The sequence below is a fragment of the Eumetopias jubatus genome, unplaced genomic scaffold (assembly GCF_037043125.1).
Source record: "Eumetopias jubatus isolate StellerSeaLion01/CBP00866 unplaced genomic scaffold, mEumJub1_p1.0 scaffold_17, whole genome shotgun sequence".
Classification (NCBI taxonomy): Eukaryota; Metazoa; Chordata; class Mammalia; order Carnivora; family Otariidae; genus Eumetopias; species Eumetopias jubatus.
The window spans coordinates 26,018,216-26,044,855 of NW_028274823.1; the positions used below are offsets into that span (position 1 = coordinate 26,018,216).

Sequence of the window (26,640 nt, forward strand, 5' to 3'; positions counted from 1 at the left end):
CTTGTTTATTATACCTACCAATCCCATCCCTCATGTGGTTCGCTCCCTAGTTTATAATTTTGTATTAAAAGCTCATCTTCAATGGGGATTGTTTATGCTGCAAGAGATCAGAAGAAACAACTGGGTTTTGCACTCACTTCTGACAGGACCAAGGAGAGTCATCCCTTTGGAACCAGCTTTGATATTCTGTGTTGACTTCAGGATAACCTCCCCACATGGGTTGTGTAAACTGAGCCTCACACCTACGCATGCCATAGCCAGGCTAGTGGTTTCCATTTCTATAGCAGACGACTTCAGTTCATCCAGAGCTCCAGACAAACCACCAACTTCCTCTTGCTGGGACCCTGGGCAAGTGGGAGAATTCTTTTCTCCATCCTCTATTCCTTAAGATCTTCGGCAGCGTCCCAGCTGTGGGCAGGCGTCCCTAGTCCAGATCTTTGCCTTTCTGGAACCCAAGGCCTGGGTGAGTCCTCACCTCCAGTCAGCCATTTGGACTTATTTAAAAGAAGTCAACTCTCCCAAGGTGCTTCTGAGTTCTCCCTTCTTGCCTCACCCCTAGAACTCCCCCTTTCTTCCTTTCAATCATTGCTCTTTTTTTTTTTTCAGCTTTTGTGTGTTTGAAGCAGAGGGTCCCTAACTTCTTGGTCCCTCCTGCTCCCAGAAGCTGAATCTTTGTTCTTTCCTGTCTTTTTAAAAACCCTTTCTAGAGTAAGCACAAGGCACTCTGGAAACTACATGGCCAGGAGGGGGAGTCTAACCTAGGCATCGTGGTTGAAGGAAGAGTTCCTGGAAGAGAAACTGCCTGTTTTGAAGATCGAGTGCACCTTAAGCCAAGCCAAAAAAAAAAAAAAAAGTGTATATGCGTGGGGTGAGAGGTTGGAGAAAGAGGTGGATGGCAGTTGCAGGAAGAAGATAGAGCACATGTGAATATCTACGCGGTGGGGGCTGGGAACAAATCCCATATCACATTCTGAGAAGCACAAGTTCCCAGAACTGCACAGACTTTGGCGCAGAACGTGTAGTGAGATATGAGGTTGGTGAGACAAGTCGAGGCCAATTCATGAACGGCCTATGTGCCAGGTTAGGATAGTGGACTCTGTGCTGAGAGCAGAGGGGAGCCAATACAGGTGACCACCTGGACACACAAAGTGAAATCATCGAGTTTAAAAGAAAGACAAATCTAAGAAATGTTCCTTATATAAATATACACAGCCTATTAGAAATTGCTGAAACAACTTTGCACACAGGATGACAATCCCAGAAGGCATTTAAGTACTAGCCTTCACATTCCAGCATACATAACCCTGAACTCTTACCCCAAACATTATAAGGCAGTGTAGGGGTGCTCAGGTCGGTGTCCCTACCCTCCAAGAATTTCTTCTGCCTGCTTTGGGGAGGAGTACCCACCCATACAACTTGGCAATACACAGCTTTTTCACAAATGTTTCCCTAGATCACCCAGTCAAGAAGGCAGAATTTCCTCTGCCCCTTAAGGTCCTTCTACTAGCCAGAACAAGAATCAAACTGACATGAGACAGATTTTTTAACAGGAGAAAATCAAATTTAGATTCCTATGTAAGGGGAAGCCACACAGACACGGGAATTGCAAAGACAGTGCAGCAACAGGAGCTAATGTGAGCTGAGGAGAGGGGTAGGGGCCTGAGGATACAAAGGGGAGACTAGTAGCAGGATGGTGAAAGGAAAAGTTTGGAAAAAATAACTTGCCTTAATATGCAGAGAAGCTTCTTAGGTAAAGAGAAATCTCTGTTAAGAGCTCTCTTCCTAGTGCAGGCAGGCAGTTGAGGGGGTGGTAAAGCGCTTTCCCTGAATCTGCCCCGGGTTTGATTGCGTTTAACTCAAAATAATGTTCCTGCCAAATTGGCCCATCTGGGGGCAGCCTGCCCTTGCCCCCTACAAGCCCATTCCCCATCCCTCCCCACCAGCCCCTCAAACTCTGCCATAACTGTCCCTGATGTAAGGAAAGAGCTATGTGCAACAGCAGAAGCTTGAAAACAAGAGTAACCTGGGCCAAGGGCCAGGGGGTCTATTTTTAGCACTTTGTTTCACTGCCTGTTTATCTTTGAGACTCAGCCTAATGTCTTCCAGGCGAGTGTTAAAGTTACTTGGCCGGCTCCAAGAGGAAAGGAAATAGGTGATGGACCGTGTGTTCTCATAATTTCCCCAAGGTGCCCTCAGTGGCGTCCCAAAGCCACTTCATGCAGGATTTATTCAAGCTGTCGCCGGCCACTTCTACCGGCTGTGACATTGGAGTAGGTCTCAAGGGGAAAAGAATAGGTTATGGATTTCGTAACCCATTAAGGACCACCAGGTGCGGCCGCTGACCCTCCCGGCCTCAGCTCGCTCGAGCCTAACTTCACAAACAGGGTGTAACTCCCACAACTGTAAACAAGCTCTGGACCCTACAGCGCCCTCTACAGATGGAAGCGGGCGGTCCCCACGCTCCTTTGTGCCGGGTTACTCGGGGAGAAAGGCAACCAAGCATCGGCTTATCGTTCAGTCTGGCGAGTTATTTCAATCCATTCAAGCCGCAAAAAGAGAAAAGGGCCGGTGTCGTGTCTCCATTTATATTTCCCTCGCGAGGACAAAAGAGGTGGCCCCGGGAACTCCGCCGCTTGTAAAACGCGCCGCGGGAAAACGCACTGCCTACTGGCCGTGATTTAACCCCTTCCGTTCCGCCAGCCCATACCGACTTTTAAGGTCGTCCTCCCCGACTCCCTGTCCACCCGCACCAGTTGACTCCGGTGGCCAGAGACCGACTCGCCCGGTCACCCTGCAGTTCTGCTGGCCCCTCTGAAGTTTCTGGGGGTCAGTGGGCCGACCTCTGCGGCAGCCCCGGCTCCGAGCCCTCGCAACCCTCCTGGTCCTCCTTAAGAAGCTTCCGCAGCCCGGGGTAGAGGCGGGTGTTTTGTTCTTATAAGGTGGAAAAAGTTTCTGTGACATCCAGGAAATGAGTAACTCCGCCGCCCTTAGGGCCGCGCTGATGGAGGCCTGGAGGCGGGAGCCGGCCGGGGTGTCGCCGCCCCCGTCCCTCTAAGTGCCCGGCAGGGCGCTCGGCCGAAGCCGCCCGCGAGCCGCGGCCTCCGGGCCCTGGGGACCCGCGCGCGCAGCCCGGCTGGCGCGGTCCCTGCCGCGACCCGGATCGAGACGAAGGCCAGCGTAAGCCCCGGGGCGTCCACCTCGCGTGGTGGGGGAAGAGGGGCGCGGGGCGGGGGGACCGCGGGTAGGCGGCGCTGCGCCCGCGGTGGAGGGGCGCGAGGGGCGCGGGCGGCTGCTCGGCCGGGGGCTGGGGTGCCTGGGGAGACCCGGCTGCGTGGTCTTCTGCGGCGCGCGCGTCCTGCGCCCCCGCGTCTACGCTCCAGCCCCGGCCGCGGACCCCGGGGGCGCCTCGCTGCAGCCCCGCGCTGCGGGCAGCTCCTCCTCCCGGCGCCCGAGGCGGGGCCGCGACGTTGTCCCTTGTGCCCCGGCGATCCGTTACTTCGGACCGTCTGAGCGGAGTGCTCGGGCAGAAAGACAGGCCGGGTCACTCGGCTCTTCGGCCATCCTGCTTTCCCCTCCTGGAAGGAGGCAGGGGGGGAGTGCAGCTTGTTTTTTCTCGGTTTAAGGTAGTGAAGCTGTGGGGTTATGGGGGCCGGATGAGGCCTCCACAGCTTCCTCTTTCGGGACTCTTAGTGGAGAAGACCCCGCGCTGTGCAGGACTTTCTCTAGCGGCTACTATACGTAGCCTCTGCCGCCTGACCCTTAACCCTATCCCCACTCCTCCCCAGTTGTCTCTAGCTTTCTGGCTTCCAGGTGAAGGGACTCAGAAGCCCCAGGGCCAAGCTTCCCATCCGAAATGCTCCTCTTTAAAAACCAAAATGCTGCCGAGCAGGAAGCGAAAATATTTTGCTGAGCGACTCAGGGACCACAGGTTGCCTATGGCATCCTCTGCCTGGTGTGCGAAGGAACCTTCTTCAAAACTAAAAGAGCTCCAGATACTGGCAGATCCTAGACCCCGGCCTTTGGGCTCTAAACCAGTTTGAGAATCCTATTCTATTTTCTCGTTACTCTTTTGAATTTGACCCAGGCGCTTCCCTTTTACAAACCAGTTCTGCCTCGGAGAGGCTGCCCGGTAAAGCTGACCCGAGCCTGGTGTAGTTCCAGGTCCAGGCTGGCTGTGAAAACGGCATGGCAGACGCCGGGAGGATTGCAGCCATTGGGCTCTTTATTAATAACACGCTGGGAAGTGCTCTGGAGGCCTCCTCCCAGCCTACGTGCCTAAGTGGCTTTCATTGTTTGCTAATTCCCTGTGCCGGCCACCGCTCCAGGCCAGTCTGCCCTCCTGTCTGCACCGTGGGTAACCACAAAGTGGTTAGACTGACTCTCTGCGCTCTCTGGGTGGATGGAAATCCTTGTTCAAATGTCATACCCTCACTCCGCAATTTTCAGAGATGCAGCCGTTTCAAGCTCTGGCTTTCAGGGGGCAAGGGTCTGAACTTTTAACCTGATGCCATCATCCCAGAAGTTGTCACCTTACCGGCAATGGCTCCCAGCTCCTGCGGTGCTCAAAGGGAAACAAAGAAGAGGGTGTGGGGAGGAACTTTTTATCTGAGGGCAAGAACAGGGAAGAACTTCTGGTAGAGGCTTCTGGCAAAGTTGCCCACCTCAGAAAGTACTGTCTGGGAGAAAACTGGTTTTGGGGGCGCCTGGGTGGCTCAGTCGGTTAAGGGTCTGCCTTCTACTCCGGTCATGAACCCCCCGGGGTCCTGAGGGGGGAGACTGCTTCTCCCTCTCCCTCTGTCCCTGCGCGCACATGCTCCCTCTCTCTCTCAAATAAATAATTTTTTTTTTTTTAAAAGAAAGGAAGGAAGGAAGAAAAGAAAGAAAGAAAAACTGGTTTTGTATTTTTCCCTTCTTGAACCCCTGGGGTCAATAAGAGAAAGACAGTGGGGGATTCTGTCTGCTGGAGGGGTACACATCTCAGTGGGAGGCAGTGACCAGCAGAGCCCCTGGAAGAGTAGTGTTGGGCCACTGGAGGGCATGAGCTCAGGGCGCCATGCCACCTCTTGGAAGGGGCGGCACTGCCAGAGGGAACTGGTCCAGAGGAGAGGGGATGGCAGGGGAAGGGGGCTCTGCAAAGCTCGTCTTATGAGGGAGAAGGGCGTGAACTGGCAATAGTTGTCTCCGGGATGAGAAGCCAAGGGGGATGAGGCTGTGGCCTTTAGGAATCTCCAGCACTGTCACTTGAGAAAAGGAGAAGACTTGCTCTGTCTGACCTCAGAGACTCAGTGAGTAGGAGAAACAGGGAGACAGATCTTACTCAGAAGTGAGGAGTAAACTTGCCAACAACTAGAACTCCTCCGTTGGCAATGCACTGCCCATCCCTGTTGGCAGAGACAGCTGGCCATCAGCAATTAGGGAGGCCAGAGTCCCTTCAGAGGCCAAAACTGTGGCTCCGTATTTGGGGCTGAGAAGTCCCCTTAGTAGGGATGAGGTATTAGTGCAGCCTGTGGGGTTTTAACAGACTAGTGTCCTAGAGTGCTGGGGTGCTGAGGACCGAGGACCTTACTTACGACTGAGACCAGTTTATCCCAGACAGACTGATCTCAGTCTTGCAGGGGAGAGGGATATGTTAGAGAATGCCAAGGGCTGTTAATAATAACAGCCAAGGCTGTTGTTAGCATATTCCGCTCCTTGTGTGAATTAGAATAAGATGTACCTTTCTGCAAGAGGATGACACCTTGGTGACATGTAGGATACCACCTTTGGGCCTCATCTTGATGGACATGGCCAAGGCACATAGCTGGACAAGTGCATGTGAACTGGATTCAGCCTCACCATATTCTGGCCAGGTGTTCTTGAGCAGTACACCACCTGTGCAACCATACACAGCAGCCATAATAACCAACAATTATTGAGGGCTTAACATTTATTTGCCAGGCTTTCCCCCCACCCAAAAACCACTTCCCTTTCAGTAAGTCATTTAATCTTCATAGCAGTCCTATGAGGTAGGCATTGTTATCCCCATACAGATGAGGAAGGCTAAGGCATAGAGCAGTGACGTGTTCAGGAGCCTGGAAGCTGAGTCCCATTTACTGAACATTCACAGAACAAGAAGCAGGTTAAGCTTTAAAAGCTAGTTTGGGGGGCACCTGGGTGGCTCAGTTGGTTGAGCGTTCAGCTCTTGGTTTTGGCTCAGGTCATGCTCTCGGGAGTCATGGGATCTGCCCAGTGGCAGGCTCCACACTCAGCAGGGAGTCTGCTTGGGAGCTTGGGATCCTCTCCTCTCTCCCTCTGCCCCTTGCACTGCTTGCATGCTCTCTCATGCCCTCTCTCTCTCTCATAAATGGATACATCTTTTAAAAAAGAAAAGAAAAGAAAAGAAAGCTAGTTTGGTTGGGGGCCCTTGTGGGAAGAAGGGAAGAGCAATTGCTTTTTTCTTTGTCAAAGGAAGAAATACCCCCTCTCTGCTCAGACGGAAGAAAGATGGAAAACTCATCTGGCCGCAGAAAGGCGAGGAAAAAGAGCGCGCTCAGCCTTGAGGGCTCATGGGAGGCCTGGCCCAAGTATCAACTGATTTTCCTTTTTAATTGCTGGGCAGTATGAGGTGGCAAATCCAGTTTGGGGCCTGACATGAGGGTGATGAGTAAGTGCCACCTGGGTGTGGTGCAGAGGGAAAAGGCCACAGCTACTCAGGGCCCCTGACCTAGGCAGGAAATGACCCCAGGAGTGGAACGAGGTGGCGAGTGTCCAAACATGCTGCCCCAGCACTTCGCACCCCCCAGTCCCCAACTCTTCCCTCTTCCCTTCTCTGTCCAGGCCCTTCCCGAGCTTGTTCAGGAAATCTTTCCCCAAATTCCATTTCACACCTTCATTTATATATGATCACTTCTTTTCCACATCAGCCATTTTAGCACTTAATTAGCTGGAATTAAACATGTTACTACCTACCATCTATAGACAGTATTTTAAATAAACTCGCTTCTCAGCTGATGAGGATGCCTCAAAGTCTCTTGGGAAGAACCAGCTGGTACCCAGCAGATTTCCCATAAAGGGTGGTATTTATGTGGATCATGTCACCTATCCCAAGTCTAGCTCTTAGCTCTTCCTACTCAGAAACCCCATCTCCACAATTTTCCAAGTGGTTTGGACTTGGACAACTGAGTCACTTCGAGAAGCTCCCAGAAGTCGGTGTGCAAATGAGAATGCTAGTTTTTTTAATTTGGAGGACTTGTGACCATCACCATCATGCAGACTAGATGGTATCTGATCCCTGCATCCTGGGCGAGCCACATGGGAATCCAAATTTCCGGACAGCTCGTGCTTGGCAAAGCAGCATAGGGAGGGGGTTGTCTAATAGCACGGGGCTCTCTTGACTTCTGTGGCCCGCTCATCAGTGGAGAGATATCTGCCCAGTAGACCAGTACTCCAGTCAGCCTGGCTGTGTAGGTCTCTTTGGCCAATGTCTCAGGGGTAGTGTCTACCTGATAGGATGTCTCCATTTCCTCTTGCATAACTTAGCTATTTTTATTTTACTTAATTTGTTTAGTGCTTTATAAGCATTAGCTCCCAGCTACATAGAGTTTCATTTGCATAAGTTAACCACTACACAGTTTCAGGGTTGGAGGCCAGGCCCTCGGGATAAATGCTATATGCAAATTAAGAGGACTTGGTCAGGTGGCCTGGATGGGTCAACAGTAAGCCAAGCACAGAGCAAAGAACATGGTCCCTAATCAGCACAGGTGCTTGGGGAAGTGGAAGACCCCAGACTGGCAACTTACGGCAGGTCCTCTGCGAGGCGAGCTTGCCTTGGGTCAGCTGGCCTGCCCAAATGGACTCTCTGGATTTAAAGGGCTCTCTGTGATCTCTGTCCAGGCCCCCCCCCGCCGCCGGGGCCCATCTTTAGTAGGCCACAGTCTCCAGATGCCTTAGCATCTGGGGCTTTGGAGTAGGGTGGACTTGGGTTGAGTCCTGGCTCCACTGATCAGTGGATGGATGTGCTCTGTATTTGGGCAAGTGCTTTGACTATTTCAAGCTTCAGTTTCATCATAGGTAAAATGGGGATAACCACTCAGAGGACACGTGTAGAAAGCACTGCGCACTGTGCCTGGCACAGACCTCTAATGTGGCTGGTATGAGCTCTTAAAGGCAACCGAGTTCAGTCAAGGATCCACAGTCTCTGTCGAATTGGGCCCCCAGCTTCCCCATTTGTGCCACTGATGTCTGGCCAAAGGACAGGGCTATAGGGACCCAGACTGTCCCAGAGGCTTAGAAGGAAGGAGCTCATCTGATCTGAGCCCTTGCTGTGGTTGGTTCAGAGCTGAGGACAAAGCTACTAGTCCCCACCTTTCCACCTTCTCTTGGGGAGGGAGAGTCAGATTTGAGGCTGGGTCTGAACGGGCATCCATCCAGAGGGGAGAGAAGGGTGAGGTTTTCTGGGAGAGGAAGAAGGTCATTTGGGGGTGCCTAAGAGGTCTGTAGGGCCCTCCTCAGCAGTTTGGGACCTGTGATAGTCCCTCTGTATCCAAATGACCCACCCCTGCCATCAGCGGAATGGAAGCACCTCCAGGTGACATCACTGTTGCCCACGGCAACACCTCACCTCCACCCTAAGGTAGCCAGGGAGGAATAAGAACCGGCCCAACTGTAAGACACGTGTTGAAGGGAGGGAGCACAGAACGAGTGACATCCACAGGTGTGTTTCTCAGGGGCTGGGCGAGGGGAAGAGGGAAGGGCTGCAGTTCAGAGGTCTAGGCTGGGAGCCAGTTGGGGGTAGATCTCTGGGCCTTGGGCTTGGCCGAGGGACTAGAGCTCCGTGCTGAGGGCTGCGATCTTGTTTAGTTCTCTGAGCTGCAACCAGGAGCAAAGAGCATGACTCCTTAGAGTAGCTTCTGGCAGCTTCCATGGCCCCGGGTTTCCCTTCTACAGCCTGAATCTGGTAGGGGAGAGTGGGAGCTAGGGGATCAGCGATAGGGAGATCAGGAAAATGGCTTTCCCTGCTTCTCCACCCTCACCCCCAAAGGACAGCGGGACCCAAGGATGCCCACGTCCTCACTGCAGGGACTGACTTAAGAGAGAACCTTCATTCATTGCTTGAGTACTGGTTGTGCAGGTACGATGTGCAAGGCAGTGAACACACTTGGGATTCAGTGGCTTCGTGGAGCTTTATAATCAAAGCACGCAGAGAGGAGGAATGTCTGGGATGTGCTGCTCCAAGAGTTGGTACCAACTGGGAACAGAAGCGAGGTCTCACAGCTCACCCCTCACCAACTCTAGCACGCCCCATAGAATTTCAAGTCGGCCTAAACGAAAACTGTGGAATCCCTTTCTCCCCAGGAGTTCATACAGGGGTTTGGAGGCAGTGGAGATAGAGCCAGGATTTGGGGAGTGGTGGTAGAGAGGACAGGCATGGGTGTCAACTGTGTCCTGCCAAAGAACAGAGTCCCACAAAGTCCGAGTGTCAGAGGTGGGAAGACAGCAGGCAGACCCCCTACTCCAGGTCTCCTCCTGCGTGACTCTGTGATATTAGCATTTGGACTCATTTCTCTGCCTGCTTAATGGGGATAGGAGCAGCCAGTACCAGAGAATGTACAGAGCACTTTCGGATCCTCAGATGGCAGTCCTGGAAACAATACAGAGCCCACGATTTCCAGAGGACTCATTTGCAGGTGAATGACATAGTGGGACACACTCGGGAGGAGGGCTCAGCTTTGGAGCTATCCTGGGCTCCTCCTACTCTCTCCCCCAGGTCATTTCCCTGAAGTGGATACAGGAGTCTCCTAACCTGCACCAAACCATAGGGAGGGCGTTGTCATAATTCTAGTCCTGCTTGTTGGTACAAAACCATGTGCTCATAACAAACTGTCCTCCCAGGAGCCTGTTTCAATAGCCTTCTTCGAAGCAGTCAGGGAACCTGCCTGAAGGTCATGAAAAGGTCCTTTGTTTGCTGAAACTTTGTTCCAGAGTCAGTGAAGGGGCAGGACCACAGTGAGCCTGGGCTGGAGGGGAAGAGAATGGGGGATGCCTAGGCCCTACCCCTGCTTGCCACCCCAAAATGCCCCTTTCTCCCTGATGCCTCCCGGCAACAGGCACTGTCCAGTGTCAGAAGGGCCCTCCCTCCCTTTTCCCAACACACTGTCCTTTCAGCTGCAAAGCCGGCTCTGACATCTCAGCTCACACACCCAGAAGCTCCAGTGGGAGGGGCCTTGAAAGCCCATTCCCTGCTTCATGCCCAGATTTCACTTAAATTGGCACCTGCCCTGCCCTAAACGGTACAGGAAAGCCCCTAGGTGCATGTAATATTTCACAGACAATCGGGTCACTGAGCAGCACAGCATGATGGGAAGATTGGAGGCTTGAAAGTCAGTCCTGAGTTTGAATCCCGGCGCTGATAATGAGCGAGGCCTCGCCACTCTGTGCCTCAGTTTCCTTATCTATAAAATGCAGATAGTGCCTCTTTCAGAGGTTTATTGTGCAGATGAGACCCGTAAAGCATTTTGCACAATGCCTAAATCTCCATAAATGTCACATGTCAGCTGCTAGTTTTTAAGTTCTCCCATGGGGTGTCAGGGCCATGGGGCTGGTCTGTTCTTTTCCAGAAAGGGAGAACTGCTTGCCACTCCACCAAGGGTTGCTTCTCTGCTTCTTTTCCGGAATTTGCTTCAAATCCTGTATCCTCCGTTTATCTTCTATTTCTGTAAGACTCTCAAGCAAGGAAGTGGGTGTCAAGGGGAGAGGCAGCTGGGGGTCAGATAAACTTGTGTCAGAGTTCACTCCTGGGTCATTTTCTTGGTAAACATGGGTGGTGAGTCAGCCTACAGTTTGAAGAAGGCCATCCAGACCTGAAGTGGCTGAGGTCTGTCTTCGGGCCCAGTCTGGAAGGGTTTTTGCTCACATTCCCCAAGGCGCTTACCACTGTTAGCACTTTGCTTTTCTGACTGCAGAGCACCTCCCAGGAAGAAAAACCTTAGAAGTGACTTCATCAGGGATCTCCCACTACACCCCCATTTCAAAAAGCAATGAGTTTTTTCCCCCACTCCTGACTTCATTGATTCACTCAGCATGCATCGAGGAACACCTGAACCTTTAATACCAGGCATCAGGGCCCCACGGTGGTTTCTCCTTCTAGGTGCTCAAAAGGCCTGGAGGATTGGTCAGTGTTGATGCTGCCAGACTGGGGCGGGGGGGGGGGGGGGGGCTGGCGCGGGTGGCGAGCTGCGAGCTCTCCAGGTGCCAAGCTTCCTGCACTCCCTCTGTGGCACCCCCTGGGGCCTTTTGAAGAAACAGGGAGGTGGAGGAGACAACCAGGCCAAGTCCGCAGGCTTCTGGAATGCTGCAGGGTAGTCGGTCACCCCCCCCATCTCCCCAGAGGAGTCCCTAAGATGCAGGATTTAACAAATCAAAGGGGAGACCTGGCTCACCCATACCAATGCAGATCACCATGCCCTTTACGGAGCACCAGCATGTATGGGACCACCATGCCAAGAAGGAAGTACTGTTGTCCCCCAACTGAGAGACTTGGGATTCAAACCCAGGTCCTCTGATTGCAGAGTCTGGGCCTTTTGCTGCTGGACACTAAGCCTCCTCAAAGTGTTAAGCTCTTCTGAGCTAAAGATCTCGGGCTGTTTCTTTCTGGGTGGCCTTGGGGTGGAGTATGTCCCTGTGAACTTGGCAGAATCAGGGGCTGCTTGCTGCCTGCCCCAGCCTGACCCGCCCGTCCTGTCGTTGGTTCCCAGGCGCCCCTACTACGCGCCAGGCGCAGCCTTGGACACAAGCCAGGGCAGAGCGCGGGCATCATTCCCTCCCTGTGGCTGGCTGTTTCAGTCGTCGTTTCGTCTGATTCACAGGGAAGAGGACTCTGTGCAGTCCTAGCCGATTCTGGGGGTAGTTTTGCCAGCAGTTCCCGGACTTACAGTCGAGGCCCCCTGCTTTCTTGGACGGGGAGTGCTGGTTGGCCCTGAACTGAGGCAGCCCTGGAGAGGGCGGGCGGGCCGGCCGACCCTGTTGTTCAGCCCCGGTTCCTGCCGCAGAGAGCACAAGCTCTGAGGCGTTTTACAACTGGGTTGGCCTCCATCTTGCCTTTATTAATTCCCCTTGCTATTCCCTTAAGATGAAAGGGGTTTTAGATCTTTGCAGGCGCAGAGCGTGTGTGTGTGCGTGTGTGTGTGTGTGTGTGTGTGTGTGTGTACACATACATGCAGGAGGCCCAGAGCTCTTCCCTTCCCATCCCCCTCCCCTCCCCCCTCCCCCCTGCCCAGCTGGGGCGCAGGCATTGTGTCCAGTACCGCCCAAGCCCCAGGGGACCAGGGTGGGAGAACAGCCTGGGATTTCACTGTGTGGGGGCCAGAATCCCTCCAGCCAGGCCGTGAGTAAGAGGGGGCGGGTGGGGAAACTGTGGAAAAGTCCTGGGGGCGCCTGCCCTCCCTGGAGAGGCCAGGTTGTGTTTGTGAGCTGGTCTGTCTTTGTTCTCCTCCAGCGATCACAGGAAGGTGGCGCCCAGCAGCCTGTTTCATTCCATCCATCCCCGGCTCATCTGTGAGAGGGGGAGCAGGGTGGCCAAGGGAGGGCTTTGTCTCCACTTTGTTTTCCTTTGTATTTTCTCTCTGGTTCCTGCTCAGCCCCCTCGAAGACCCTCCCCATTGAGCCAGCTGTTGTCTGGAGCCTGCTTTCCATCACTGCAGCCTGGCCTCCCTGCCCCACAGCCTAAGTGTGGCCCGTCCTGAGCATTCACTGCTCTGCTTGGAGGCAGGGAGTGGAGAGAACGCAGGGTGGAGGGAGGGAAGGGGGACAAGTCTGGGGGGAGCCTTGGCATTCCTGCGGAGGTGGGTGTTAATGTTCCCTCCCAGCCAGCTCTTGTGGGCGAGATGGGGCCCAGAGGCGGAGGGAAATTCTGAGAAGCACTAGCTCAAGCCAAGGCAACATCTGACGGTATATGAGGGCTGCTTCACTGTGGGAAATGGTTACCTCTGTGTTTCCATTGTTAACACGCCCCTGTGATCTCAGGTCCAGAAATCTGAGGTGGGAATCCGGGGACCAGGGGAGACGCTTTGGTGCACACTGGCTGTAGGAAACGCTTCCTTCCTGAGAATGGAGGACGCGTGTGGTGCCTTCTTTTGAAAGCGGGTGTCTCCAGAGGGCAGGATGTGAGCACCCTTGTGGGTCCCCAGGATCGCATGCGTCCTTGGTGCCCCGAGCAGGCAGCGCTGCATGTGGGTCTCTGCCAGGCACTTTGGGGAATGTCAAGACGAGCCTTCCGGGCCCTGGAAGTTGTGGGGTCAGACCAGAGCTCAGGCAGCTCACTATGATAAAAGAGCAGGATGGGGTGAACCGGGGAGATGGCGGGGTCTGGAGCTGTGGGCCCGGCAGGGCCTGCAGCCCCTCTGCGCTTCCCTCTCCCAGCTCCGTGGGCTCCTGCCTGTGAAATGGGGCTGCTGCACTGGTGAGCGGAGCTACCTAAGGGGAGAGGCAGGGGAGCAAGGACTGTGGGCTCCCTGCTCTGGGACATCTCCAGAGATGCCATCTGCACAAGGCACCAGGCCTACCCGTGCTCAGAAGGGCTTAATACATATGCTGTCACCCCCTGTCCCCATCCCCCTACTTGTTCTTGTATCCCTTTCAAGAAAGAAGGGTTTGTCGCAGGAGTTGGGGGTGGAGAGGGATCAGGAAGGCTCTTGGAGGCCCTTTCCGAGATGGGCTTGCTGTGAGGACCATCGGGTAGGGTTTGGGTCATGTGGTGTGGACACGGTGCAGGGAATCGGGGCCAGTACAGGAGATGTTCAGGGGACAGTCAGTAATCGGAAGTGGCCAGGGCAAGTGGGAAGAGAACTGAGGGGTCCCCCAAGGCTGGGGGCCAGGCCCTGAACATCAGTCTTAAAGCTCTGACCCGTGTCGCAGTGAGACGGAGAAGGGCGACCTCCAGGGGGGAGGAGGTGGTGGCTGGGGGTGACGGAGGGCTCCGAGGAGCTGAATCCGAAGGCTCCACCTCAGAGGTGGCAGGGGGGTGGGGTGGGGCCAGGAGGCTGTGTTAGTCTCCCAGGGCCGCTTTGACAAAACACCACAAACCAGCTGGGTGGCAAAATGACAGAAACGACCCTCTCAGAGTTCTGGAGGCCTGAAGTCTGAAATCAAGGTACCCGCAGGGCCACCCTGCCTCCGAATGCTCCGGGGGATCGGGGAGGGGTACTTCCTTGCCCCGTCCAGCGTGCAGGGGCTCCAGGCCTTCCAGCTGTGGCAGCTTCGCTTCAGCCTCCGCCCCCGGCTTCTGTCACCTTCTCTTCACTGTCTGTTTGCTCCTTTTCTGTCTCTTTATAAAGACACTTGTCGCTGGATTTAGGGCCCATCCGGGTAATGCAGGCTGAGCTCATCTCAAGGTCCTTAATTTAATTACATCTGTAAAGATGCTTCCTTCCAAGTAAAGTCACATTCACAGGGTATGGGTGTTAGCATGGGGACTTATCTTTTTAAGGGTCACCGTTCAACCCACTGCAGCAACTGTTGGATTCAGGGTGGCCTGGGGGAGAACAGGTGAGAGAAAGCTGGATGTGGACCAGGACAAAAGGTGCCAGGGGGGCCCCTTCCTGTCCCTGGGGCCTGCAAGCTTGCCTGCCATGCCTTAGTGTCTGAGACGCCAGGCCTCAGTCTGTCCGTCCCAGGACACTGTGATTTCCCATGACGTGCTGTGGGGACATCAGGCAGCATGGCTGGACGGAAGGACATCCTGTCCTTCCTGGGAGATTGATGGCTTCCCTGCCTTCTCCGTCTGTTGCTTGCCAAGGGATGTGTATGAGCTGCTGATGGAAGAACAGGACCAGGAAGGACGTGGGCTCTCCCACCCACATCAGCGGAGTCCAGGCCCCTCTCCTTCCTGCCCTTGGGCTGACCAGCTGCATGACCCCAGACCAGAGGATTGGGTTGGCATCCTGGTGACTTTTTGGAAACCCCTCCCCTCCTGAAAGCGGGCCTTGAGGAAACTGAGTGGTTTGGCCGGTGTGACTGGCCACCCTCTGTGCGTCTGGCCACCGTGGCCATGGGGCCATGACAGCAGAGCTCACCTTGATGAGAAGGCCGCTCCCCTCACGGCGTAAACTTTGCCGTGGGCTCTCCTCCACTGGGCATGGCGGGCAGGGTGGGGGGGGTTGTCCCTCTGCTCTCTCCCCCACTCCGACCAGGGTCCAGTCTTGGCCCCTGCTTCTTCTGAGCCCAGTGTGGGATCCCCCCTGGGTTAGGGAGGGGCGGTGGGGGTCTGGTTCTCCAGTCCTGGGGACCACAGACCTTAGACAGTAACACCAAGTGCTCCTCCGTGCATACCCAGTAGGCTGCAGAGTCTCTGTTCTCTTCTAGTCCCTGGAGAGGCTGTGGAGAAGGCCTTTAGGTAAATCCCTAGCACAGGCCTGGCCCATGGCCAGCCCTCATAAATGCCAGTTATGATTATTCTGGGGGTGGCTGCTGGAATGACTGGGAGACACTGGAATACAGTCAGGACTGGGTTTGGGGAGAAGGGTCGAGACAGGAGGGCTATTTCAGGGAGTCCTGTTCCCAGAGGAAATGGTAGGAGGTGGAATTGCTGAGGGGGAAGAGTGAGGAGAGTCCCAGGGTCAAGGGCAGCCTTGAGGATGCTTCCTAGGGGGTGGGGAGTGCCAGTGGACAGGAGAAAGGAGGCACGTAGAGGAGGCTGGGGACCAGGGCCCGCAGGCTTTAGGTGGCCCACTGACATATTTTATTTGGCTTCCATGGTTTTCAAAGAATTTTTGAAATAGCACCCGACATTGTAAAATTGAGGGATGTTGATAAAATCCAGATTTCTGGCTTCTCTTGGGGAAAAAAAAAAAAAGATCATGCCATTCTCAGCACACAGCACATGCGATGTGGTGGCTTTCCCCTTTAGACAAAGCGTGTGGGACCAGTTGACCCCGTGCCCATCACTTGGATTGCTAGCATCGGCAGCCTCGCCCATTTACTCCAGGGCCCTGCCCCCCGCCCTCTCCCCCACGCTTGGTCTTACAACCCTTGCCTCCAGGAAGGTGACTGAAAGGAGGGAAGGGAAGGAGCCCAGTGGCCATGAAAGTGGCAGGCTGGAGGAAGGTGAGCCTGGCTGGAGGCCAAGACAGGTGTTCTTCTTGGGGAGGGGGGTGGAAGGCGGTGGGGGTGGCTGTAAGGACACGGAGAGGAAGAGACACTGGGGGCCCAGCACCTCACCCTTCAACTCATTTCTCAATTATACTTTGTTGGTTCTCTTCCTTCCTCTTTCCTCACTTCCTTTCTCTGCCTGCCCTCCGTCTCCTACCCAGGCTTGGGGCCACAGGACCCAGCCCCTCCCCAGTGCTGCTCAGGCCCTCCCCTATCCCTACCCCCATTGGGGGTGCACACAAAAAGGAACCTCAGCAAGAGATGGCCTTGCTGGGGCGTGGGCCAGTCTGCAAGGCCTTTCTCCTCTCCTGCAAGGGACTTCTGTCCTGGAAGGGTGAGAGCCATCTATGCTGAGCCTGTTTACACCCCACCCACCCACCCCAGGCTCTGAGTTGGGTGAAGAGGAAGGAGCTTGTGGAGACATGTCACTCCCACAGCGACCATCTCCTCCCTAACACATGAGAAGTCAGCTCTCACTGACATTGGGCGCCTGACAAATGGGGCAACCTGGTGCCTGGGAGGAGACAGGAAGACATTCAGCTTTTGGAACTTGCTGGAACTGTAGCTAGGAAGGCAAGGACTTGTGGGCAAAATGACACAAAGGAAGAGCAGGAAGGTGGCCTGACCGGCAAGAGTTCTAAGAAGGGCAAGGGAGGCCTGCACTGAGGGGCCGGCTCCCGGAGGAGGGGCCCGTGAGCTCGTCCTGAATGAAGGTGCCCCTGGGCTGGGCAGGGAAGCTGACGCCAGCGTGCAGCGTGGGCTCCGCTAGAAAGAGGCATGGGATCGGGGTCAGGCAGGTCAGACCGCAGGGTCTGCAGACAGGGCTGCAGACAGCTTGCTCATGGGGCCCAAACTCCACCCCAAGACTCAGGGTCAAACTCGAGCTCTGCATTCAACCTATCCTTTCTTACAGTCCTGTTTCCTCGGGGCACAGCCAACCCGGATGATCTGGGTGGTCGCCCCTGGCCATGATGCCTGGGAGGTGGCAGGGCTCACTCATCCCCTGGGTGGGTGGAGGGAGTACAGAGGGAGGGGGACAGCTCACAGCAGACAGGGAGCCTTAGAAGCCACACAGGAGACCTTTCTGCCTTATCAGTCTCTTCACAAGGTAGGATGTTGCAAGTACCTAACTCATGCTCTGAGAATCGAACGACAGAATACACGCCGAGTACTTAGCTTTGTACGTTCTGGCTGTTCACGGGAACACGAACGCCCGCCGCCCCTTCTCTGTTGTCTGTCCGTCCAGGAATCCCTGGGAGGGCCTGCCTGCCTGGATCACTTTGACCCCACCCTCCTGCTCAGTCAGTCTCTTCTTTAGGTCTCTTTAGTTTCATATGTAAAATGGGCCTTAGATGAGTACAACACTAAATTCTGACTTCCTTGAATGTGTGGCTTTATTGCCCCCAAACAGCCGTGTACCTCGCCAGGTGGGCTTGAGAAACTCCAGCACGAGACCGGGCGCACAGTAGGGGTGCAGCCCAAACTTACTGACAGCTCCGTTTCCCCTGGCCCCTTATTCCTCAGAGGGTGCAGAGCCTAAGCAGTGGGAAAGGGACCCAAGGAACGCCTCCCCCCCCCCCCCGCCGGGGCCTGGGCTGCAAGTGGCTTCCCCTGCCATCAACCCACCTTCTTTATTCTAAATTTGTAAGGAAACCACCTCAGCCGCTCCTTTCAGTTCTGAAGATGACGCCAGGGCCGGGGCCACTCTTGCTGTTATAATTAGCAGAGCTAATTGCATCTGACAAGCTGGGTGTGGGGCAAAGCCCCCACGAGCTGCAGGATGGGGCTGCAGGGACACCGCAGGAACCATGCCCTCCTCCTCCCTGGAGGCCTGCCTGGCTTGGGCAGGGCTGGTTGTCAGACGTGAGTGGGTGCTGGAACCACCCGAAGGGCCCGTTACAACATAGGTGCTGGGCCCCAGCCCTGGGATTGCACCTGTGAGCCCTGCAGCATCCAGCATGTTCCTTGTGCATAGTAGGTGCTCTATAAACATGGCAGGGTGGAAAGAACTTGGGCTTTCCAGGTGGAAGCAGAAAGAACAAGCTGTATCTCAACCCAGCTGTACCTTTTCTAGTTGTGTGGCTAGAAAATTGCTTTTTGTCTTTTGCTTGGTTAACCCATCTGTAAAACAGGGATAACACCAGTTAGGTTATAGGGGATCACTGTGCACCCGGCACTCCTAGTGAGGGCTTGATAAATGGAAGCATATCTCTATTAGACAACTCTTAGTGGCATTCATTGGATCAAGCTCTGATTGGGGTGCTGGGGGGCTTTGGGGGATGCAGGAGTGACAGACCCTAGGGAACAGAGAGGCCATCTAGGTTTCTCCCCCAGAGTCTGAGGCCTCTGCTTAGAATAAGGATCTGAGAAAACCACTGGTCTAGGTCAACCACCTGCAGCCCTCTGCCCCAGCCCCTGCTGCCTCGTGACCCTGGCTCTTTGCCAGGCTAAGTTTAGCTGTGACCTGCATAGGCCACCACACTCTGTGGGCAGGGGCTGGGGGTGAAGAGGAACTCAGCAGGTTTCCTGCCGGCTTCCTGGCAAGCGGACAGACAAAAGCCCTCAGAGTGACCCAAGTTAATTTTTAAGCCCAACCCATCTGGATGTCCCGGGCCATGTATTGGGGCAGCCTCATAGGGGTAAGAGCCTTGGACCAAGGCAGAAGTGGACAATTTTGAAATTGGGAAAAGGGGCCCTTTGGGAAGGGGTTATGTGTGTGTGTATATGTGTGTGTGTGTGCACGTGTGTGTACATGCATGTGTATTCCATGGTTTGGGGAGAGCCTCCCAGATACCTGTCTGTCCCTGTGGTCTCCAGTAAAAGTCACACCACTCTAGTTCCTTCTCATTGTTCTAGCCCCGTGGCCCCCAGGGCAGTATTCCCTGTGGCTTGATTTGGGCAGGGGGAGTAGAGGTTCCAACTTGGCCCCCTCTGGTGAGCACTGAGTAGCCACAGTCTATTCCCCATCCCTTAGGTTGCCATAGGCAGAGCCGGCCTGTCCAGACCTTAAAAGGAGCAAAAAGACAGCTGGGATCTCATCTGATCCCTGGGAGCGAGTTGATGGTTTAAGTAAGGAGTGAGTCAGAACTCCACCTCCAGGAGGATCCAAGGCTCCAAAGGCTTCTCCCCATTGCTGGGGGGCAGGGTGGGCAGAGCGGCATGCCAAGGGACAGCTACGTTAGAGGGAGCATTTTGTGCTTTCAAAGCACTTTTGAGCGTGCTTTCCTCCGCACCCCTAGGACTTGGCAGGGCTGGTGTGCTTAGCAGGTGAGAAAACAGAGGCCTGTGGAGGCCTAGAGGGAAGGAGCAAATATTGAAGGGCATCTACTCTGTGCCAGGCACTGTGCCAAGCACCTGAAATGGATTATGTCCCGTAACTCAGCCTTCTAGGAAGGAGGGTCTGCTGTTAGAACCTAGGCCTCTTGGCAAGGAGCAGAGTCACGTTCAGACCCAGGCCTGTCTGCTTCTAGAGCCCAGGCTCCTCCCACTTTGTCAGCCCATCTCCCTCGTGCTCCGGTAACCCTACTCCTGTCAGTGTTATTGTGGGCTGCTTGCATCCTGCCACAGTACCTTGTAGGGGCACCTGCATCGCCCCTCAATAACCCCTATGGGCAGGGTCACTGTGTTTCCCCCATCCCATCACAGATACCCTTTCATGAGAAATCTCACTTGGGGGCAGGCATTTTGCTAAGGACTTTATTATATGCATGACCTCGTTCAAGCTTTACAACATCAGGTATGATTATGCCCATTTCACAAATGAAGAGACTTAAGGTCTAAGAAGTTGAGTGATTTGTCCAAGGACACATAGCTAGTACGTGCCCATGTTGGCTTCTAGCCCCATCTTGTCTGCTTCAGAATCCATCCTCTCAACCCCTTGCATACAGAGTCGATGTTGGTTTGGAGCTTTGAATGTTGCCTGTCCCAGTACAAGGAGGCCGTTATAGTCCTTGAACAAGGCATGAGGATGCCCACAGGTAGCCCCGTGGAAGCTGTTGGGGAGAGAGAAGGAAAACTTCCCAGTCTTAAGGCTTGACGATGGCGTCACTCCCCACTTGCTGGCCTCCTACCCTGAGTTGGCATGGAGACTAGTCATGAGCTGCCCAGGACTATACTGACCTGTTGGGGTCTGCTGGGCCCAAAGGGGGCTGCCTATAGTACAGGGGCCTTCAGGGGCCTCAGAACCTCCAAATTCTCTCCCAGCTGGTTGCTGCCTGGTGCTGTGCTTCTTAGCACTGCACGCCTTGATCTTAAAACCCTGATCCATGTCAAGAAGCCAGTTTCACAGGTTTGCCTCGGACCACCCTGGCAAAACTTTCCATTGAGGTTTCCGTCATGTGGAAACCAGGGCTGACCTGCCGCTCCTTGTCTTAGGGAAGAAAAGCTGGCTAGCTTCCCCCTGGACTTCTTCTTCACCCCACACCCCTTCCGGCCTGACTTCCTGCACTTTCTCCTGGCCTCTCTGTCTCCTCCTCAAGTTCACCCTGAGGCCTGAATGTGTGTGCACACTGAACTCGGCTGCCGGCGGACCCCGCTTTCAGTTCCTGCTTGCGTGTCCAGCTGTGTATGGGATGAAATCACATCTGAGCAGCAGGCTTTACCCACGCGTGGCAACTCAGGTCACGTACATCCTGGCCCTGCTGGCTAGAACCTGCAGACGTGTCTTTACCTGATGCCACGTCCCTGTTCCTTGGCACCATTAGGGTAAGAACCAGAATAAGTGGTTTTAAGGGTGTAAATTCAAGGATAGGGAATGGGGCTCAAGGAAGGTGGAGAAGCTCCTGTCAGCATGCCTTGGCATACGGGGGGCCCGGGGGGCCCTCTGTGTCCTCTGTTGTCCAACAACGTCATTTGGCCATTTGCTCTCGTCTAGAAGTCCCAGGCAGAAAGGGGGCGGGGAAAGCACGGGAAACGCCCGTTGTTACTCCCCAAAGTTCCTGCCTGGGAGAGGTGAGGGTATAATGTAAGGCTTACCCTGTAAGACTGTGCCTTCCAGACTTTAATGTGGATGGTATTAAAATGCAGATTATGGTTCAATAGGTCTGGGGTGGGGCCGAGGTTCTGTGTATCTTAACTCCCAGGATTGTAAGGGGTTAGCCCTTCCCTAAAAATCACTTGAGATCTAAAAAATCCATTTGTCCTGGAGGAATGGAGTGTCTCCCTTCACAATTAAGAACTCAGATTTTAAGTTTAGACGACTCAGGAGAGGAAATCCAATGACTCAATCACTCTGGTTGTCTCCAAGATTGCCCTAGGGAGAGACCCAGGAGAAGGCCAGGAGGTCAGTGTCTGAATTTGGGCTGAGGTCTTACAGATCCGAAGTAGAGGTTTGCAGTAGGAGAACGCAAGGGCCCAAAAGTGCTTCAAAAACACTTGCTGTTCAGTGAATCTATGCTCTGCACCATCCACTATGCCATGTACACCATCTGCGTGGGTCGCCGCATCCCTCGGTACTGTGACCCTGTGGGTCCTATGGCCTTCCTCTCGTCCAGTAAGGAAACTGGGCCTCAGAGAGGTGTGTTAACAGCTAATCAATGACAGGGCTGGCCTTGGAACTCAGCCTTCTTGTTCTTAACCACTAGGCTCTACTGCCTTGAGGAAAGTCACATTCACCACAAGGCATTCGCTGGGGAGAGGTGGGTTGAAGTATAGGAAAATGACTCAAACCGACTTAAAGTGAAGATATTATTGACTTCTATGACTTTAAAAGTCCAGAGGAAATGGCTTCAGGCATAGCTGGGTCCAGGGAATCTGCTTTTGTCTACGCTGGCATCTTTCTCAAGCAGACCCCCCCCCTTTGAGGTCTAGAGAGCTCCCCCCCCCCCCCCCCGCAGCTGCGATTCTGTTCCCTGGCAAACCTAGTCTTTCTCCCCATGGTCCCCAGCAAATCCCACCTCTGTGTCCTGCCCATTGGCCGGAGGGAGGTCCTATGCTCCTCACTGAACCCACAGTGTGGGGGTGGGGGTGTGGAATAGCTTGGGCCCGGGTTATATGTTCACCACTGGAGCTGGGGGTGGGGTTATCCCCACCCAAGCCATAGGTCAGGGGCCAGAAAAGGGTTGGCTCCTGGGGAAGGTGGGTTGCTGCTTCCCGAAGGAGGAAAGCCTGGGCAGACAGAAACAGGACAGCCTCCAGGAGCTGCTCAGCCAGGATTGCTGGTGTGCAGGGACTTTGCGGTTCTTTCTTCCAGGGCTACACGGAGGCACGGGCTGGGGGGAGACTGCGGGCTGGGCGGGAGAACTGTGAGACCTTCTTCTGCTCGGTGGGACAGAGGTCGGTGAGAGGGTCCGGGGAGGAAGTGGCCTGGAGGGAAGCTGGGTGTGACCTTTGGTCTGTCTCTCTGTATGGCAGGCACGTTCCCGCCATGGCTCTGGGGCTCTTCCGTGTGTGTCTGGTGGTGGTGACGGCCATCATCAACCACCCGCTGCTGTTCCCGCGGGAGAACGCCACGGTCCCCGAGAGCGAGGAGGAGATCATCCGCAAGATGCAGGCGCACCAGGAGAAGCTGCAGCTGGAGCAGCTCCGCCTGGAGGAGGAGGTGGCCCGGCTGGCGGCCGAGAGGGAGGCCCTGGAGCGGGTGGCCGACGAAGGCCAGCAGCAGAACGAGACCCGCACGGCCTGGGACCTGTGGAGCACCCTCTGCATGATCTTCTTCCTGGTGATCGAAGTGTGGCGGCAGGACCACCAGGACGGGCCTTCGGCGGACTGCCTGGGAGGGGACGAGGACGAGCTGCCCGGCCTGGAGGGCGCCCCGCTGCGGGGCCTCACCCTCCCCAACAAGGCGGCGCTCGAGCACTTCTACGAGCGCTGCATCCGCGGCGCCACAGCCGACGCGGCCCGCACCCGGGAGCTCGTGGAAGGCTTCGTGGATGACTTGCTGGAGGCCCTGAGGAGCCTGTGCAGCCGGGACGCGGACGTGGAGGTGGAGGACTTCATTGGCGTGGACAGCATGTATGAGAACTGGCAGGTGGACAGGCCGCTGCTGTGCGACCTCTTTGTGCCCTTCGTGCCGCCCGAGCCCTACCACTTCCGCCCGGAGCTCTGCTGCTCCCGCCGCTCCGTGCCCTTGGACCGCCAGGGCTACGGCCAGGTCAGGGTGGTCCGGGCCGAGGAGGACGCGCTGGGCTGCGTGTGCGGCAAGAGCCCGCTGGGGGAGGACATGCTGTGTCTCCTCCATGGCAGCCACAGCGCGGCGAGGCCCGCCCGCGGGCTGGAGGCCCTGCTGTGCGCCGGAGACCCCCCGTACCTGGACACGGCACGGGTCATGAAGTGGTTCCAGACGGCCCTCACCAGAGCCTGGCGCCGCATTGCCCACAAGTACGAGTTCGACCTGGCCTTCGGTCAGCTGGACTCCCCGGGCTCCCTCAAGATCAAGTTCCGCTCGGGGAAGTTCATGCCCTTCAACCTGATTCCCGTGATCCAGTGTGACGACTCGGACCTGTACTTTGTGCCCCACCTGCCCAGAGAGCCCTGTGGGGAGACCCCGGCCTCCAGCACCGACTGGCTCCTGTCCTTTGCCGTCTATGAGCGACACTTCCTCCGGATGACCTCGAAGGCGCTGCCCGAGGGGGCCTGTCACCTCAGCTGCTTGCAGATCGCCTCCTTCCTGCTGTGCAAGCAGAGCCGCCTGACCGGCCCCAGCGGCCTGGGCAACTACCACGTGAAGACCGCCCTGCTGCACCTCCTGCTGTCGCGGCCGGCCGACTGGCAGGCAGGGCAGCTGGACGCCCGGCTGCGCGACTTGCTCCGCTTCCTGGAGAAGAGCCTGCTAGAGAAGAAACTCCCTCACTTCTTCATTGGCAACCGCAAGGTGCCCGAGGGCATGGGACTCCCTGAGGCCGTGCGCAGGGCCGAGCCTCTCAACCTCTTCCGGCCCTTCGTCCTGCGGCGAAGTCTCTACCGGAAGACAGTGGACTCCTTCTACGAGATGCTCAAGAACGCCCCGGTGCTCATTCGCGAGTATTCCCTGCGTATCCCGTCAGACCAGGCCAGCCCGCCCCACAAAGCTGTTGTCTTGTAGAGCGTCCGGGACCCAGGCGGCCAGGACGCGGGGCACCCCACACGTCCACGCCTCTGGGGGCATCTGCAGGCCCCTGCCCGGGAGAGCGGCGGGCGCTGTGCGGCATCCCGGCTCAGCCCACCAGGGAAGCCTGGCCCTATGGCCCACGGAGGAAACAGAATTCCAAGCTGGAAAAGCTGATTTGCTTTCTCACCACTGGGGCCCTACTGGTGAGGTTATTGTCTGGGTTTGGTTGATCCTTTGCCGCTTACTTTTGGATCACCACAAATGGCCAAGATGATGACAAAATCCTCTCTGGACGTGGAGCTAAAGACAACGCAAACATCTATGCGGGTGTAATTTTTACATCCCAGGTCCAGGCTTTACTTAATTATCAACAGAGGATCTGCAGGAATGCTGACGGAGATGCATGTTAAGACCCTGCAGCCTGTTTCCAGTAATCCTTGGCCCCAGGCATCCACGGCCAAGGCACCAACAGGAACAGTTGTGGGAATTTGCAACCTTCCATCCACGGCCTGCACAGTAGGGGTCCTTTTAAACTATTTGTAGAAAAGACCTAGAAGAGATTCAAGGCCCCAAGGGGCCAATGTCTGTTGCACAGAAGTGGGTACTTGGTGGCAGAGGGAAGTTTCAGTCAGCCACTTTTTCAGCTCCGTGTCTCACTCAGGGTGCACCCCCTTCTCCCACCCCTTACCCCAGTGTGCTGTGCCCTGAGCCCTGTAGGTGCCAATATACCATGCTGGGGACAAGCTCCATAGCTGGTCTCTGACCATCTGTGTGGTGGGGGAGGGCGGATACCAGAGGTGGAAGCTGCAAGAGACACAGGGTGACTGGGGCAAAGGGTAGAACCTGTCCCCAGGGTGCTGATGCCCAGTTCAGAGAAGATGGCAGAGCTGAGGAGGGAGGGAGGGATGCCACAGCCCTGAGTTTTCCTCAGCAGAGTCGCAGTCCTAGAACCAAGCATGCCTGGAGGCAAGAGGAGACCCCGCTCCATCTGTTGGCCCCAAGACCCATTCACTGCAGTGGGGCACCCTCAATGCACAGAACCCCCCTTTCTGGATGGGCTTTGCCAGCCACACAGATGACCAAGACCCGAAGAGGCTCGGCTCACTGGAAACATGCAGGGATAACTCTGCCGACCCAGCCCCCGAGCCCCAGAGAGGTCACCCCAGTACTGCTGGGGGCTGTGGTCACTGGGCAGGCGCCAGAGCCTGCGGTGGGAGCTGGCCGGTCTCCAGGCCTGGGTAGGGGGTTGGGAAGCCACTCCTCGTCCACTTCTGGCTTCACTGGCCCTTTGGGAGTTTCTCCCATGGTACTGCCTCAGTAACCCTTGCAGCGAGCCAAGGGGGAGGCAAGAAGGAGCACACCTGAACCAGCACCTGAGTTCCCCTCCAGGGTTTAAGCTGGCCAGGCCTGCCGAACAGCATTCCCCATTCTCTGGGGATGTCGGGCTCACCACGAGCTGCGGAGGATTCTGTCCCTCACCCAGGGGTGCTCTCACCTGGCCCCAGCGGTTCCGGAAGATGGACGGTTTGCCTGGCAGGGTTCACTTGCGGCAGGAGGCTCGGCTGTGATGGGGCACTGAGGCCTGTAGGAACCCTTCCACGGAAGCTGGAGTCGGACCACGCAGACTTGGGTCTGGTCTCCCCAGCGCCGTAGCGGTCAGCGTGCTGCCAGGAAGGGTGGTCATGCCCGCGTGGCCCCCGGCAGTAGCCCCAAGCCCCCATTCAGTTGTGATTTGTTTCCAGAATCGGGGTGAATTCCCATATTTATTATTGCCCATGCCTTGCCTCCCCCCCCCCATCCTTAACTTGTTGTGCTTGGAGGAGACCCCACAGCCGGGAACCAGGCTCCAGAAGCCAAGACCAAGCCTGAACCTCCCTCAGCCTCCCCTTGGCTTCCAAAAAAGTTCACTGAAAAATGACCTTCTGGCCTCTTGTTTATCCAGAGAAGACAACTCAGCGGGGCAGTGGGGATCTTCTATGCACCAAAGCTGCTTCTGAAGCAGAAAACAGCCGAGCTCTCGGTGTTTCATGCTGCCTTATTTATATGAAAGGAAGAATTAAATTCTTGCAAGGAGTAGAAACTGGTGTTTGTTTTACCTTCAGGAGGTCTGTGAGGTTCCCTGGGCCAAGTTGGGGAGCAGGGAGGGTTTCCTGTTGACCAGCGGAAGCTTTCACTCCCTTTTGATTCTTATGCTTTCAGGAAACTTGTTAAAAAAAAAATCACAAAATAGAGTCTTTCTAGCCCATCTTTGAAGCAGCCTACAGAGTTCCAGAAGGGGAACGTGGGGGATGTCAGCCCTAGATCTTTCCCCGAGCTCGATGTGCAGACAAGTGTGGGGGCTGCGAGGAGCACGAAGCTTTTGGGTTTTGAGGAAAGAGATTGTCTTTTCAATGGAGGGTTTAGTCCATCAGGGCATTTGGCAGGCCTTTCCACTGAGAACAGCCAGGCCTCTTTCTCTGAGGAAGCTCTCTCCTTTCCCAAGCAGGCTTGAG

At 55.5% G+C, this 26,640-nt stretch overlaps 1 protein-coding gene across 2 annotated transcripts; it reads left to right on the top strand.

Annotated features, from left to right (window-relative positions):
• Positions 1-2,968: 2,968 nt before the first annotated feature.
• ITPRIP (inositol 1,4,5-trisphosphate receptor interacting protein) lies at positions 2,969-26,228 on the top strand. 2 transcript variants are annotated; one of them, XM_028098586.2, is made up of 2 exons: positions 2,969-3,177; positions 22,474-26,228. In XM_028098586.2, the coding sequence occupies exon 2, from the start codon at positions 22,487-22,489 to the stop codon at positions 24,140-24,142; it is 1,656 nt and encodes a 551-aa protein (XP_027954387.1). In that variant the 5' UTR covers positions 2,969-3,177; positions 22,474-22,486; the 3' UTR covers positions 24,143-26,228. The 2 variants fall into 2 exon arrangements, with proteins under 2 accessions (XP_027954387.1, XP_027954386.1); XM_028098585.2 differs by lacking the exon at positions 2,969-3,177 and adding an exon at positions 20,536-20,826.
• The last annotated feature ends 412 nt before the right edge of the window (positions 26,229-26,640 follow it).

What these genes read in the sequence shown, in the direction of transcription:
- ITPRIP (XM_028098585.2), top strand. Translation starts at nt 20,795, where the DNA reads ATGCCACGTCCCTGTTCCTTGGCACCATTAGG. An exon ending in TGTTCCTTGGCACCATTAGG is followed by an intron (nt 20,827 to 22,473) that starts GTAAGAACCAGA and finishes TCTGTATGGCAG; the next exon opens with GCACGTTCCCGCCATGGCTC.